Source organism: Agelaius tricolor, unplaced genomic scaffold (genome assembly GCF_023055355.1).
Source record: "Agelaius tricolor isolate 1412-34295 unplaced genomic scaffold, bAgeTri1.0.p SCAF_7, whole genome shotgun sequence".
In the NCBI taxonomy this organism is placed as follows: domain Eukaryota; kingdom Metazoa; phylum Chordata; class Aves; order Passeriformes; family Icteridae; genus Agelaius; species Agelaius tricolor.
In genome coordinates this window covers 18,355,015-18,371,222 of record NW_027269267.1, presented here as the reverse complement: position 1 = coordinate 18,371,222, position 16,208 = coordinate 18,355,015, and the positions used below count along the sequence as shown (strand labels likewise).

Sequence of the window (16,208 nt, the reverse complement as noted above, 5' to 3'; positions counted from 1 at the left end):
GAAATGCAATAAATTTGGCATGCAAGTCACTGGTTAATTGGATGTATCTAGTTATATAAAAAAAAACCCAAACACCTGTAACTATGAAAAGCATTTGTTTTTAGTACTAAGAGCACTGAAGTGTATGTCATGTGACTAGCTTTAGATGAATTAATAAACACTGACAAAATATGATTTGATATGACCTGATGAAAGACGACATAAGCAGAAAAACAAAATTGCATTCCACGGACATAAATAGCTGCAAACAACCTGCAGTATTCATTTGACATTCAGCTTACTGTGAGACATTAATTGCTTAATAGAGGTAGCCAAAGATGCAAAATACTCTATTATTGCTCTTAGGATTGTTTAAAATGAAGCAATTACTGGGGGTTTTTTCTTCCTGTGGATGCTTCTTGATTTTTTCCTTTCTTGCATTATAGAAAGTAAACATGATAGTATTTGTTTAACAGATTGTTTAGTCAATTTGCTCATCTGTAAAGCAGATTAGTTTAGAAGGCAGTTATTTCTATCGTGGTTTTGACTGCGTTTTCATTAAGGAATTACTATTGATCCAGGCTCGGGATAGCTGCGCTCTTTAGGATGTTAAGTAAATAAATATTAGGATGGAACTTCATCCACTTACATAATTCTTGTGGAAATTCCTTGATAACAGCCCAGTAATATTTGGACAGATGAAGCAGAGTTACTGAGCAGGGTTTCAAATTGCTCTGCCTGAAGGGTTTGAGAAAAATAATAGGATACAAGGATGGTACCAGCACTAGCAGAGTGATAAATATGCTGTCACTTACAAATATTTCCTGTTTCACCCTGAGAAGGAAATGAATGCATCTGTTTGTTTGAATGACATCAGACACCATCTTATTGGAGGAAACAGTGCAGTTGGGTGCTGCTCTGCATGCAGATGGATGGTTTTCCTGACATTTGCTCATGCAGCAAAAGTGGTATTTTGAGCTGCCATATCACATTTGTAAAATTCCTACACCTAAATGCAAATTAATTTGAAGCAGAGTAAGCAGAATTCCAAGAGAGCCCTGAGCGAAGCTCATCACTTCTCACTTGTATCACACAACAGTAACAGAGTAACCCAGCACATCCAACGTGGTATAGAATTTTTTAACACTTTCTAGAGTATGCAAACTTGATATCAGGAGCAGTTAGAAATACTTGTCTTTACCCTCTAAATACTGGGCTAGAGACTTCTATTCCATGTCAGCTTCTTGTGGTTGTGCTATGCAGAAACAAACAAGAATATTTTAGTGATTGGTTTCAGTACATTGGGAATGTTCACTACTGCACCAATAGCATTTTGCCTATCATTGTGATATTTAACATTTAGCATTTAGTGTGCTTTGAATGTTTAAAGCACTTCACAAATGCCTCTGGGATGTAGCAGGTAGGCTGTTTTGTCATATTTTCAAATTTAACAAGATAAAGATCAAATTAATCTTGCATAAATACAAACTGTTCTTGCATAAAGTGAGCTTAGAAGTGCTCCTGGTAATTAATGGGCAAGAAGCAAGGTGTGTGTATTATGTGACAGTGATAGCCCTCTTCCCTATGTACTGCACCAAAACCATGAAATGCACCATGCAGGAGGCTGAACTGCCTTGTGCTGTTAAATGCTCTCAGAGGCCAAACCTGCCCTTTCTGAAGAGAACTTGGAAAGTCACCTGAGACAACAGTTCATGGTCCATACCTTACTAAAATGAGACATTTGGTGTAGGATATGGGTGCTCAGAAAAATAATGAAAAGGTGAGTGAGGGTCTGGGCTGTGTATCACCTCCTGTGCAGTGCTTGGCTACAGGAATTGTCTCACCCTGTGGTAAGCATGAGGCTCTTCATCCTCCTCCTGTATACCTGGTCAAAGAAACAAGCATAACATAGCACAAAGAGGCATAATGTAGATTTCCATCAGAGTTTGCCTTATAATAATCATGATGCTCATACTTGCAGCTTCCTACAACTATATTTAATTCCCTGGGAGTTGTTACAGAAAATAAAAAGTTGTTGATGTACCCGCCTCTGAATCGTAACTTTAGGAATCCAACCCCATTTTTATATGTTTGCTGCATGCTCAGATGATTACCTTGATACCTTTTTTGATCTCAGATAGCATGCTGTGTACAGCCTCAGGCTCTACAGCTGGGTAACTGCTCTGCACCTTTGGGTGCTGCAGGGAAAACGAGAGCCTTGGGGAGGGAGCCCAGAACTACTTAATACTGCAAATAGATGCTATTGCCACTGGAGATGTAGCAACAGCTCTCAGAGGCACAAGCATTTTGAGGAGTCTGCAATTACAGCAAAGTTATATTCAGCAAGGAACTTCACTTTAGTCAAGATCAGTCTCAGTTCCATTCATATACAACAATTGAAAAACTTTTAAATAGCTATAACTTTTATTTCAAAGCACTCTGTAGAGAGCAGTCAAAAAGAAATGTTTGTAATAGCAGCGTTGAATAAATTAGTTTGTGTTTATATCGTGTGCTGAAAAAGCAGTAAGAGTTCAAATCATAACCTACACAGTTTCACCCCCTAGATACTTGTGACTCATTGCTTCCAATCCTTGACTGATTTCTGCATGGATTGGATTTTGAAGGGGGTTCTGCCCTTGGAAAGTGTTGTAGCATGGTGTGATGGTACCAAGGGTCCTGTTTCAGGCACTCACATTCTGTGTGACACCTGCATTTTGCATTGCACACCCCACTGCACGGGCTTTATGTTCCAGGGAAAAGGATCATGTCTTCTCTGCTCCCTGAGGATGCCTGGGACATCAGGAAAATGCTAAATAAACTCACAGAAGGCTTTATATTCTCTCTGAGCCACCCATTTGTGCTACCTGATTCCCACAAACTCATTTCAGGCTGCCAGCCAGCTCAGAATATTAGCATCTGCCTAAAAGCTTATTTTAGCAAAATGATAGAAAGTGGTTTTATTTAAGGTTTGTGGGTTTTTTTCTGCATTAATTGCCTCCTTCTCTTTTTAATATTTTCAGTGCATCTCAGCCATATGAGATTGATCCAGAAGGTGATATAATTCAACTATAATATTGATCCACAGCACTGAATCTAGAATATAGTGGTCAGGAAGGTAAAAACATTGTAAATTTATATATATATTTTTTTTTAACTTGCTGCTCCAGGGAACACTCTCAGTTGAGCTTTGCTCTGAATTGTAGTGCCAGTGTATTTAGCCAGAAATAGTCACAAAGCAGATTACTACATATTTTTTAAAAGGAGAAGATTTTAGAATGTGTTGCATGATTTTTTTAACAAGAGAGACACTTGGAATTCTAGGCAGGAGATCTGTGCAAATTCACAAATTAGATTTCTTTCCCTATTTTTGCTATTCCTGTTCAAAGAGCAATTAATTACCTAGGAAGATTTTCCTCAAGTCTTTCAAAATACCTCTTTTTCTGTCTTTCTTCTTCTTCCCAGTGCCAGAACTGTTAGTTATGTAGACCATTAGTTCCTTGTGGTTTCAACTATCGACCTAGTTTTAGTTGCAGATGTTGCTGTGGCTGAGGGCAGAGTGCCTGTTTGGAAGCACTTCTGTGCTGGGGGGCACTGCAAACAGAGAAGGCTCGAGGTGTTGGATTGCTCTGTTTGTGTAGCTGCTCTGGGAATGGTCACCAGCCCTGCACTCCACAACAAGTAGCTGACAGGGTAGTAGGGACATCCCACCAGTGGGAGCTGGTTCCTCCCAAAGCCCTCACCTGCTTATGCAAGCCAAGAGAAGTCTCTGTGAAGCAGTACAGCTATTTGCAACCTGCCTCCCATGCCAGCTGCCTTGCTCAGGAGTTTCCAAAATCAGCTCTCCCTGGTGTGGCCAAGCACTGAGGGACAGAGCACTGAGCCAACTCCCTCCTGCACCCCCACAACCCCACACATCACTAGGTGTTAGATCAGGAGTTATGACTGCCATGTCCATCATGGAAACATCAGAGGTAATCCATGACACTTTTATAACCCAGTTTTTCTGAGAGAAACTTCTGTGTTTTGTAGTCTCCTCTGTAATCATGTTCTTTGCCTTCTGGGAAAGAAAAGCAGGTTAAGGAAATACATAGGTAGCACTGCTGATCCCTCTGCAACAGACTGCTCATGGCAAAAAGTTCACTGCCCTGCTGAAATATATTGCTTTTAAATAAGATGCAGTCTGGGATTTTTTGCATGGCTACTATAGAATATGTTGTCATGTTGCAGTAAAGTCAGGTGTAAGTTTTCTGAAACAATTTTGGGGTACAGACTTTGTCAGCTAAACAATATTGAGGTTCCATTTATACCCATTATGTGTAAATCATCCATGTCCCAGCACAGTCTAGCCTAGCACAGTGGTAGAAAATTTTATGTTCTACAGCCCTGTGTGCATTCTGTGCTTTAATTTGATGACTTCAATTTTATTTTACAATCTAGTGTTGGGATTTAAGAGGATTTGGACTTGACTAGCAGCATTGTCCATGTGACAGATTGGCAGAGGTGGGATCATGGAGACATTTATCATGATTGACATGTCTGTTTGCTTATTAAACTGCCACCTCACACAAACATATCCATTACCTCAGGTCCTATCAGAATAACACTGGCATTGACAAGGTGGTGATTTTCCCTTGGAAGTGAATGTGAATAATCACAGGGACATTTTCACTGAGAATTATTTCATTCTTACACTGGCAAGATGGTACACTGCCCCATTTTAACTTCCCTAACTTTACAAAAGCATAACATTTCTTCATATACATATGTCAAAATAAATTTTCTACATTTAAACCAAATCTGAACACTGAAGAATAGTCAATGGAAATGCTAACTGAAACAGAGAACATCTAAAACATTTTGGTGTTTCACTGCTGATATGTACTGTGGGCTGAGGCCTTATAGAGCTACAATCATTAAACTTTATTATGCTGCACAATTTCCTGGGACACGGACACTTCCCAAATTGTGGCTGTATGCTACATGAATCCAGTGAATTTGACAAATTTGTCTTCCTATAAGCATGACTACAATAATAACAATGGTTTCAGAAGCTAAAAAACTGCAGCCTTTTATGGGACAAGCAGCCATTCTCATTACAGCTGAACCCAATGTCCTTGGATTATCAGTAGCTCTCTGGTTTTCACCCTGCCTTTCTCTTTCCTTTTTGCCCTCACTCCTGCCTCTCCTTCTAGCCTCACTCCAGCCCCTTCCTTTTGGGGCCTTTTAAATAAATGAACTCAGATTCTTCTCATCCTTCAGGGTTGTTTCCAAATACTCTCTTTAATGCATCACCTATTCCCTTCTATCTCATTCCCTCCCAATCTACAAATTCAGTCTAAGGATCTAGTCCCAGGTTTCCAACACCCTTATTTTCTTGTTGTGTCTAAAGTACTTGCTTTGCATAACAAATAATAAAATCTACTAAATAAATAATAAAACCTAATGTGGGTACTTTGTCATGCAACTAACATAGCTATTGTGAAAACCTCGTTGATGATACTGCTTAAGAAAAGAATAATTTACATTTTAATGACAAAAAATTTGTTGCTTTTCACTTCATAAGGCATTTAAAACAAAGTAGGGATATGGGCATTATATCTGAGCATGTACAGCCTCACTTCTTCCTCTAAGGCCAGGCACATGCTCAGATGAGGCAGGAGAGCAGAGGAGGTAAATACAAACACAAGAGGGGAGCTGCTTAGACCAAAGGACAATGCTGCCAGGAGAGCAAATGGCTCTGAACTGGTCATAAGTAAGCTCAGAGAGGAAGTTACAAAGTTTACAGCCGTATACACCTTGAATTCCAGCAACAATATTCCAACAGAAATAGGGACACACAGCGTAGATTCAAATGAACTTTGATCATTTTTGAAAGGGTTGAGGGGATGTGACTCTGGGTGGTAGCAGATGATCAGACTTGATGGCATGAAATGTCACTTCTACAGCCCTGTATTCCCGTGTCTCAATTAAAAGGGAAGACTTTGTTCTGAGTACAAAAGTGAGAAATGCTACTGGAGACCAATTTGTACACGTGAAGTTGTTCTTGGCTGGCAGGATCAAAAATACTGGCAGGTGGCTCCTTCTGGACACCTGTGCCAATGGGATGGTTGCACAGCCAAAGGATGTGTGTGTACCACCCTCCTTATGGCTATTGGCAATGCCTGCCCTCGGCTGCTGGTGATCAATCACTTCATTTAACCAGCTAAAGGTTAGCTGTGAAATGATGCAGGTGAAGGAACCCTTCCTAAAAGGTACAAAGAAGCATGTTTTCCTAGAACATGGTCCCAGGGATAAAGGTCTTTTTGCCAATTGGATTGAAATATATGGCTTAGAACAGAGATGTCATCATGCCAGGAGGAAAGCAACACCATACCAAACACACACTGCAGGAAAACTAAGATAGAAAATGACAGAGAAAAAAAGAAAAGGTGAAATACTGTTTGTCATGTAAAGGAAACAGGTGCTTACAGAATTTACCTGTTACATACAATCACACTTGAATTTAATTTCATAGATTTGTTTGAGCAATAATTGGAAAATCATTTGCTGGCAGCTCATGTGCTGGCATTGTGTAGCTGCAGACAGTGATTGCATTACAATGAGAAGTGGGATGCTTGAAATGAGAACTCCACCACCCTGCTCTGTGCCAGCTCCTGTGTTGTTAAGCAGTACATGAAGCAAGGCAAAGCACTGGAGGGACTGAGGACATGCTCAGAAACAGCAGTACTGAAACTCCAGATTGAAACTCACATTTTGCCATAGCAGAGAGGGTTCCATGTCTCCTCTAAGCTCGACTTCAGCCCATTCCCACCTGGCAGAAATGAAGCTGCAGAACATGACAAATATTAGAGAGGAATTCCAGGACTCCTCAAAAATAAGGGAAAAACCAGTCAGTTTGACTGTTCCATTTAACAGGACAAAGCCTGTAGACTGAAAATTACCAGAATTGGCATTCAAAATGATGAGTCAGGTCCCTAAAAAAATAATGAGATGGACTACAAAATGAAAAGACATTTAAAAGAAGAATGCCACTGGGAAATTTTTTTCTGCCTTCTGATAAGTGATCAGTGTGTGCCCTTCTTTCAGGCACCCAAGAGAGGGGGCTGGGAGGAATATAAAGTGATTTTAGATTCTCCTCCCTGTTTCAGTGTCACTAGCCTGAATGGCATTTGCTCCTGTGTCATGCAATGCTGTCATGGTTGCTGTGCAACTTCATCTCCCCTGCCAGTTTAATAGGGAACTTTATCTGCTTGTGCTTAGGTAATATTTTAATGTTATTTCAGCAGCTAGAAGGATCAGGAGTTTAATCTTTCAAAGAGAAAAAGTACCACTAAAATATCTTTAACTTTATTGTCAGCTCGGAGCTTTAAGAAAAATACCAGAAACCTTGCAATTTACAATAGCATCTTTAGATTTAACAATGCTGGAAAAAAGAAATCCCACTTGTCTCACTAAATCCAGCGCTGAGGGGTTTGCACAGGTATTAGTTTTTTGATAAAAATGGAATGTAGCCAATGCTACCAGTGATCATGCATGTGCTATTTATGTTCTGGTATTTGCAGCATAAAATCCTAGATTGTGAAATCTCTTGTCCCAGCAGCTGAGGTGCAGATGGGCGTAGTGTGAAAGAATGAAGGGATAAGAATAGAAACAAAATGTTATTTTTAACATGATGCCTACTCATGGTGAGGCATTTATTGCTTTTCATGCTAGTGAGGAGATAATCTTGGGGTTTTTTGCAGACAGAAGAGATTTATACCCTTATCTACAGGACTTTTTAAATTTCCAACAGTATTTCTATACATAACAGGGCTGATCCTAGTTATTTATCATTACAAAAACTCTGTGAGGAGGCTGCTGTTCTGTAGCCCACTCACAACCAACCTTTCTTGCAGAATAACTAATGAAAAGAATACTCCTCTGTCATGATACACCACGTATTATGATCCCCAGGGCCCTTCTCTTGTGGAACCAGTGTCCTCCTCTGGGATGAGATGTCACTGAGATCAAGGGAAGTTTTGGGTGTCTTGCAAGACATCAGGCTAAGGAGCGATAGCTGCTTGTAAAGAGGTGGGCTAGAATACAGTTCAGTGGTTGCTGCAGACAAGGCAATACATCAAATCTCAGTTAAAATTATATAGTCTCCTAAATTTATTTAAAAAAAAATTCCTGGATTATGTAATGTGTAAACACAATTCCCTAAGTGTTCAACAAAATACTAGCAGTTCATTACTTCAGATTAGTGTTGCAGACCATTCACAAGCAGCCTGTCTGTAAAGTACTCTGAAGTGTTTTTGTTGCATTGTGAGATTACCAGAGAAGATCTGTGATGGTTGGGAGCCCCAGCATTCAAAACCCTCACCCTCCAGTGAAAGAATGAGATTGGAAATCATCTTGAGAATAATCTATTTACAAACGTTACATTTCCTTTTTTTTTTAATTTTTTTTTTTTTTTTTTAATTCAAGATACTTACCCTCTACTGATGGTGTGGCTTTGGGGGTTAGTTTTCAAAGGCAGACTGGCCTCACAACTCAATACCCTGAAAGCAGGTGGGACTGGCATTTGACAGGAATTGGTAAACAGGACAAGGAGGGGGGAGGGGTGTGAGGATAGACCAGGAGGCAAAGGAAAACGTCTGGGCTCTGTGTCATGTAGGTGTCCCTGAGAGAGATGTAGGGTAGATGGGCAGGCATAGGAGGATATGGGGAAAATGTCTCGGGGCTGGAGAAAGAACAGGATAAAGGCAGGAACAGGATAAAGGCAGGAAACACAGTATCTCAGCCCCAGGACTGAGCCCAGGACTTGGCTGCCCTGCACATAAACACCTCTGAGCCCTTGGCTGCAGGTGTGTCCCCCCTCCAGTGCCTTTCCCTCGGAGGGGTGGTGATGCAGCGGCTGCGTTCGGGCACCAGCGGTGCCTGTGCCGGGTTCTGCTGCTGGCACAGCTGGGGCCATGGCAGCTCACACCAGGGCAAAACACTGACACTGCAAAACATGTTCAGGTGTAAAAGATAACCAGCATGAGGGTTTCTGATTAAGCAGTCAGACTATTTATTTTTTCCCATGAGATGCCTTATTTTGACCTCTGTGACAGCAGCCACAGCCTAGAGGACCTTGCCTTCCTGCCTGCAGAAACTGGGGAATGCAGACCTCTGAGTGATCCTATAAGTGGGTTGCTGGGGTCACCAGAAATTTAAAGATTTTGAGTGGGGCTGGGAAGAGAGGCAGGCCCACAATCCAAGTCTTAGTGATAGTGAAACTAGGAGATGAAAGAGGGGAGTTTGAATGTAATGCTGAGTGAAGAAATCCCAGCAGTGCCTGCTGCACTTTGAAGGCATTTAAGGTGTCAGGAAGAGGGTCCAAAATATAACACAGAGAATGCTGCCCTGGAGTACTTGGATTATAGCCCTGTCTGTGCTACAGTGCTGCTCAGTGACATTATTTATTTATTTATTTATTTGTTATTTTTGTCACAGTGGCAGCTAATTGTTCATTCTTTGTTTTCTGGCTCCGATTCTGTATTTTGTTCTGTTCATATTCTTATTTGCATTATTCCAGGGTTTGATTCTTCCTTGGCTGTGGGTTGAGTGAGGGAGCAGGGAGGGAAAGAAGAGAGCAGCTTTTCCTCTTCTCTGAGGCAGCTTGCTGTCCCTGGCACGTTGCCTGGTGTGCTGAGGCTCTGGAGACGTGACTCCCTCCTGCTCCCTCATGAGTCCTCTCTGCTCAGCTGGAAAATAAAATGTGCTCAGCCCCAGAGCTTTCTGTGAGCCAGCTGTGCCACCCGGGTCTGGCAGCCGTGGGGTGGAGGGTGCTCAGGTAATGGAAGCAAAATCAAGTCCCTGGTCAACTTCTTCTCACTTCAGTTTTACAGATGGTTCATAAAGCACTTCCCATCAGTGTTTTATGGTTCTCCACCACCAATCTGTTGTTTATGCATCTCAAATGCCTTGGTGGCGGGATGCCTGGAAAATAAAATAATTGTTCTGTAGCAGTTTGTTCTGTTTTATTAACGATTAAAGTATTCATCAGTGTAATTCCCCATTAAATTTGCTCTTTGCTCCAAACCTCCAGGGGCCCTTCTTAAATTTGCCAAGTGTGAGACATTAATTTTGCTGAAATATTTTCTGTCAATGACACTGTTATTATCAGCAATGTGGGTAGCTGTAGCTACCTAATACTTTTCATTTATGACCCCATGTCCTTATTAATGTAGATATATATCAAGTAGTGACATGGCACCAGGGTTTGGAAACATTTGCAGGCTCATAGTTTTAATGAAAAGGACTCAACTGGTATAAATTGACCCACCAGCATGGAGTTCAGTGGATCTATTTCAAATTCCAGCTGCTGAACATTTAGTATGTAGTAATCTTGTTGAAAACCAGTGGATCTGTGGATGAGACAAGGCTCTAACCACTTGTTTCAACACTTGCATTACTGCTGCTAAAAGGGACCAGAGGCAAAGATGTTCATTCTGAATAGCTACTGTGCTGAGGTGAACAACAGGTAGAGGTAAAACTCTAACTAACTATAAACATGATGTCTTGAGCTACTCTCATCAACACAGTGAATAGAAATTATTTTTCATTTTTCAGGGTGAGAAGAGAATAATTAAGTCTTTTTGAAAGACAACAATGATTAGGAAGAGAAAGTAGGACATTAGGCTTTGTGTGGACCTACAAAATGAGCCTACATAATTTTCTCATCTCACCTCCAGGAAAAAAAAAAATATATATCTGCCTTATATCAATGGAGATAGATTATTTTTTCCTTGTGAATCTTGAAAGCTGCAACTGGGTCTATTTGCTTTCTCATAAATTTGATATTAAAATAATGAGGGACCTTCCTGACCATATGTAATTAAACCCCCAAATTACTTGAATTTATGGGGAATAGAAAGGGCTGAAGAAGAAAGGAAAGCAAGTCAGTGTGCAGTCCACACCTGACAGTCATTAAAATCCAAGGGGTGAATAGCCCATGCCTACTTCAATGAACGCAAACAAATGACATATTTACAAAGGCTGAATTTGCATAAAGGCATGTTTGAAAAGAGCTTAAAACATCTAAGCCATATTTAGAAGATGACTGAAAATAAGGGAGTTTGACATGGCAGTGTTTCAGGAAAGAGACCGAGGCACTGTTTTGTTAATGCTGGGGATTAGCAACTTAATTAGCTCAATCTTTAATGCAGGAAATTACCTAGTGAAAATGAGACTAGTTAACATTTGCAAGGACTTAAAATATTTAAATCAGGAAAGGACAGATTTTCAATGACACTTACACACCTACTAGATAAACTTTTTTCTCTAGATGAATTTTTTTTTTAAATACTTCTGCTATTTGATCCCAAAGGTCAAATGTGAGCTTATTTCCTATGGAGATGTTGTGACTGGGGACTTTTCTTCATCTCAGTGCCACATAAATGTGATCTCTAATTTCCTGATACTGTCATCTTGTTTGCTGTGTCAAGACTGTGTCAAAATGAAAATAGTGTGACTTTTCCTAGGTAACCCACATGTAGGCAACAGCAGTGATGTTGAATGTGGTTTTAGATCTGGGTGAGAAAATTTTGATTTCAGTTACCTAAATATCATCTTTTTGTCACAGTGATTTTATGGCTAGAAGCCCCAGCCAGGTGGTCTCCAAAGCTTCACATGGTGAAGAAATAAACTTGAAAGACCTTGAATCAGTTGTATGTGGTAAGAACCACAAAATCATCTTTGGAGAGAGAATTTAGTCAAGTATTTCTCTGTAGAGATCACATACGTTTGTGGGACAACATTGTTTCAGGGTTATACTTCTAAACAGGTGACCTGTGGGTTCCCTGCCATAGCTAAAAAGTTATTGTCATTATAATGTGTCAGTTTCAGTGTCCCTTCAAATCAGACTTGTTACTGCCCTTCATAATAAATGGGCACAGAGTGGTTTTTTTTTGGTGTTCTTTGTTTCAGAGTGGGGTTTTTCGTACTGAATGTAATCAGAAATAAAAATGTACTTTAAAAATATCATTTAAAACAAAATCCCAATATTTATACTGTTTATCAAAGGTAGTTGTTTGTAATTAGGCCATCTCAATATCTTTGTTAGCTAAAAATGATTTCTTCTCACAGAAAAAAAAGAAAAAAAAACAATAGAAGAGATGGTCTTGAAATAGATTTCAAATGTTAAAAGGTTAAAGCAACTAAAAAAAAGGAAGAAAAAAGAAAGAAACATTAAAAGTATTCCCATTTAAGTAAAGTTATGCTTTATCTGGAACAACAACAACTGAAAAATTAAAATAGAAATATATTTTGTATGATTATGTTCCTTTAGGCTTACTTTCTTCTATCTGCGCTCCTTTTATGCAATGTGATTTTTTTACTGAATAATGGTTTTTCCTTCTTTTAGTGGCTGAGCAGTAAGAATGAAGGCTTGGAAATGGGACTCATTCCAACAGAACAACAGCAGTCTATCAAAAAACCCCTGTGGTTGTTGTTTCCTCTTTTTTTTTTTTTGCTTTTCCAAGATAAAACCATGTGTCCCATAACCAGGCATTTCAGCTTTTGGATTATTTGGTTCAGTATTGTACACAAAACATTCACTGGTGCTTTAGTGGAGGACATATCTTACTAACCTGGTGTTGTCTTCTCTGCCTCTGCTCTGCTCAGCCAGGGCAGGCTGTGAGTGCCTGCTTTGCTCACACGTTTTGTCTCCACAGCTCAAGGGGGAGATGAGCCCAGCCTTTGAGGTGCTAAGATTTGGTCTTGATCCTTTGAACTCTAAGTATGGGGCTTTAGATGAAATCTGTAAATGTCTAACATCTTTTTTCCTCCTCTAATTTTAGGCTCACTTTAACCTTGTCCTGTCCCATGGACTTGAAGAATTTTCCTATGGATGTACAGACATGTACAATGCAGCTCGAGAGCTGTGAGTGCTCAATTGCCTTATCTGTCAAATAACAAGTGTTTACCCTAACATTCAGTAATTAGATTGTGTTTACATCATCACATTTGTGTTGTGAGACTCAATATTCCTGTTTTGTAAGGGAATTATGTTTATCACCATAATGTGAGGGTTGCCTGTTTCTGTGCTGTTCCTTCTCCCTTATCCTTCTCCCTCCTGGGTCACATCACCTTACCCATCAGAAGTGCATCACTTCCAGGGGTAAATACAGCAATTCTCCCTGTATTCTCCACCCTGTGTGGGAGAAATTACTACACCTCAGAAAAGTGAGAACAATTATTACACAGCCAGGGATTTTTGCTATGTCTGACAGAGTTAGGCTCACTTTTGGGAAATGGAAGTGAAATACCTGAGAAGCAGAGTTCCTATTAGTGATTCCTAAGCTGGTGTGCTACACCCAGGCAAGGCATGGGCTGGGGAACAGCCCACACCCTCCATGCTGTGCCAGCACACACCTCAGCACTGCCTCCACCTGCCCAGGTAACAATCACACAAACCCAGCAGCGGCTCAGGCTCTGGCAGGTCCCAGTGATCGTTCCCAGTATTCAGTGGGTACCAGCCTACCCTGATTTTTTTTTTTTTTTTTTTTTATTTTTTTTTTTTTTATTTAGTGGAGGAAGGATTTAGGTGTATGGCTATGAACTGTGGGCTGCCCTGCCACCTGCCTTTGTGCCCACAGAATCTTAGACTGGTTTGGGCTAGCAAAGTGAGTTTTTGGTGGCAAACCATGGCAGTACTTCAGAATATAACAGTGTTTACTTCTTGCTTTTAATAAAGTAATGGTGTAGTTACAGCAACCGACAACTAAGAGGAATTGTGCTGTTAATTGAACAGTTTGAAAATGTAACTGAGAAAACACATGTTGCAATAAAGGACATGCTTCTAAGACATAACATTTGCTCTTTTCTGGTCAGTTGCCATCTAATAAACTCTGATTCCTTTATTGCAGTTGGCTACACCATGAATGATCTGATATTTGAGTGGTTAAGTGATGGACCTGTGCAAGTTGCAGAGGGTTTAACTTTGCCACAGTTTATTTTAAAAGAAGATAAAGAACTTGGTTATTGCACAAAGCATTACAACACTGGTGAGCATTATTCTATTTTTTTCTATCAGTTGTTCCAATGGCATCTATTGTCAATTTGTAATGGAAAAATATGGGTAAAATGAAAAAAAAATTAAATTAAATTTGGATTCAGTCACACGTTTTTAAATCTGAATAGAAAGAAATTTTCTCTCTGTTATTATTTTGGAAGATTTAATTTCAAAGTTCAATTTAATTTCATTTAAGTATTCTAATGTCCTTAAAATCATTGAAGTATTTAAAATATTAAAAAAACTGATAAAAAAATCTAATTGTTTTGATATTCTTAAAATGAAACATTTAAAAAAACCTTACTCTTTAATCACTTTTAAAGTGCTGATTTTTCTGAACTTGCTTTATTTCTCCAGCACATCATATTTCCAATGAGGAAAAATATTAAATTTTCACCAGCCTTTATGTGTAGTCTATGTAGTCTAATTTATGATATGTAGCATGTGAAAAGACAATATTTTCATTGCTGATCTGAATAGTGTACAGACATGGAATGCTGGGAAATTAGGTGTTTGTTTAATACTCTTAAGTTTTGTACTTTCATTTGTTGTTTAGGAGTCTATAATGTTGTGGTTTTTATCTTTAGTTTTACAGAGAAGAGGAAACTCTGTTAAAATTTTGATTTAGCTGCTTGGAGTTTATTTAATGGGGACAGCATTTATAGAACAGTTTTCTGGGTGCTTTCTGGGATTAAATATAATCCCTCTCATCTAAAATAGCTTTTTCATCATTTCAGCATAAGAGCTGATCTGGTTGCATCAAATGCATTTGTTTTAGTCTATGAAATAATACAATATGAGATGTTCTGCTTCTGCCAAAAATAATATCACATTTATTTCTTATGAAAATTGTTTGGTTTAATTTTTATAAATGCAGCCTCTCATTTTGGAGCCCAAAGTACCAAGGAAGGAGAACTTTTTGATGGGCACCCCCACTACTGTTTTCTCTGTAGTTTGCTCCTTCAGGTTTAGTGTGAAATTAAAATGTGGATAAAACTTATTACTCAACCTTCTCCTAAACTCACTGTCCAGGCTGTGCCACAAAAGTCTGGAGAGCCTGTGACAGGTGGTGCTACTGATGCCATTGCTGCCACAGGTGGCCACCACAGCCCTTCACCCTCCCCAGTCCCCTGGCCAGGAGCAGCCTCTGCCCAGGTGTCAGTGCCTGCCTTTCCAGTCACAGCTCACTCATTACAGAACTTCTGGGCTGTCAGAGGATATTACTCAGCTTCCACTCCTTTCTTTGTCAAACAGCCTCTGCACTCCCCTTTGTGCTGACTCTTGCACCCCCCCATTCAGCATTGTAGACCACCAGAAAAATATAGGGACAGCACAAATAGGAGCAGTCTCATTTCCCCTGAAAGGGGGAATGAGGAAAAAAGCATCTCTGTTCATTTTCCAACCAGCACAAAAGAGTTTGAAACCATTAGCATGACACTTTAGGAATGAGAGGCCTTCCTGCAGTCTGCCTGGAGTGAGTACCTAGCCCAGAGTAATTCTGAGAGCAGCACAGGGTGATTGCATTAGTAGCTGATGAGTTGTTGCAGCTCAGGGCTCTGCATCTCCTGCTGCACTGCTGCTTCTCCTGTCAGGCACCCCAAAACCTCTGTCCCCCAGGGCTGCTGTGCAGCAGCTGTCACTTGTTTGAAGAATCTCTCACCTCCCATGAGAGATGGGGTTAGGCTTCCTGGAGTCAAACTTTTAACAAAATTCAAAGTAGACTTTGCGTTGATTCTGCTGTGAGACATAATTGACAGACAGAGGCAAGTGACATTGGCAGAATGAGGAGTGTGATCTACCCTAGGACTGAGAGTAGTAGTTTACAATTTGTCTGTTCAAACATGATTGCTTAATCTCATGCCTCTAAAAGACCAAAATGCTGTCCCCTTTTAATACTTAGAATTATATTTGACTAAAATAAAAGCTCAATGAATTTTGAGAAAAGAAGCATTGTGTTACATTTTCTGGAGGTGAAACAATTGTGCTAATATTAATTTTCTCAGTTAATATGAAGAATTGGGCACAGTATACTTCAGTACTCCCATGCTTCACCCAAGCTGGTGTGCAACAAGTGGCTGACTAGTGATTGTGTATCAGGATCTCCTTACAGTATTAGGTTAGGAAACAGGCCACACATCTAACTCATGTTCAGCAAACAAGATAACAATGTGCAAAAAGCATTTATGAAAGT

General features: G+C 39.9%; 1 protein-coding gene across 8 annotated transcripts in view; it reads left to right on the top strand.

Annotated features, from left to right (window-relative positions):
• Positions 1 to 16,208, top strand: part of GLRA2 (glycine receptor alpha 2) — a 121,513-nt gene that overhangs the window by 32,649 nt on the left and 72,656 nt on the right. For all 8 annotated transcript variants that reach the window (XM_071430497.1, XM_071430491.1, XM_071430495.1 and 5 more), the window contains exons 5-6: positions 12,804 to 12,886; positions 13,872 to 14,009. In XM_071430497.1, coding sequence (XP_071286598.1) covers positions 12,804 to 12,886; positions 13,872 to 14,009 — 221 coding nt within the window. The remainder of the gene's footprint in view (positions 1 to 12,803; positions 12,887 to 13,871; positions 14,010 to 16,208) is intronic.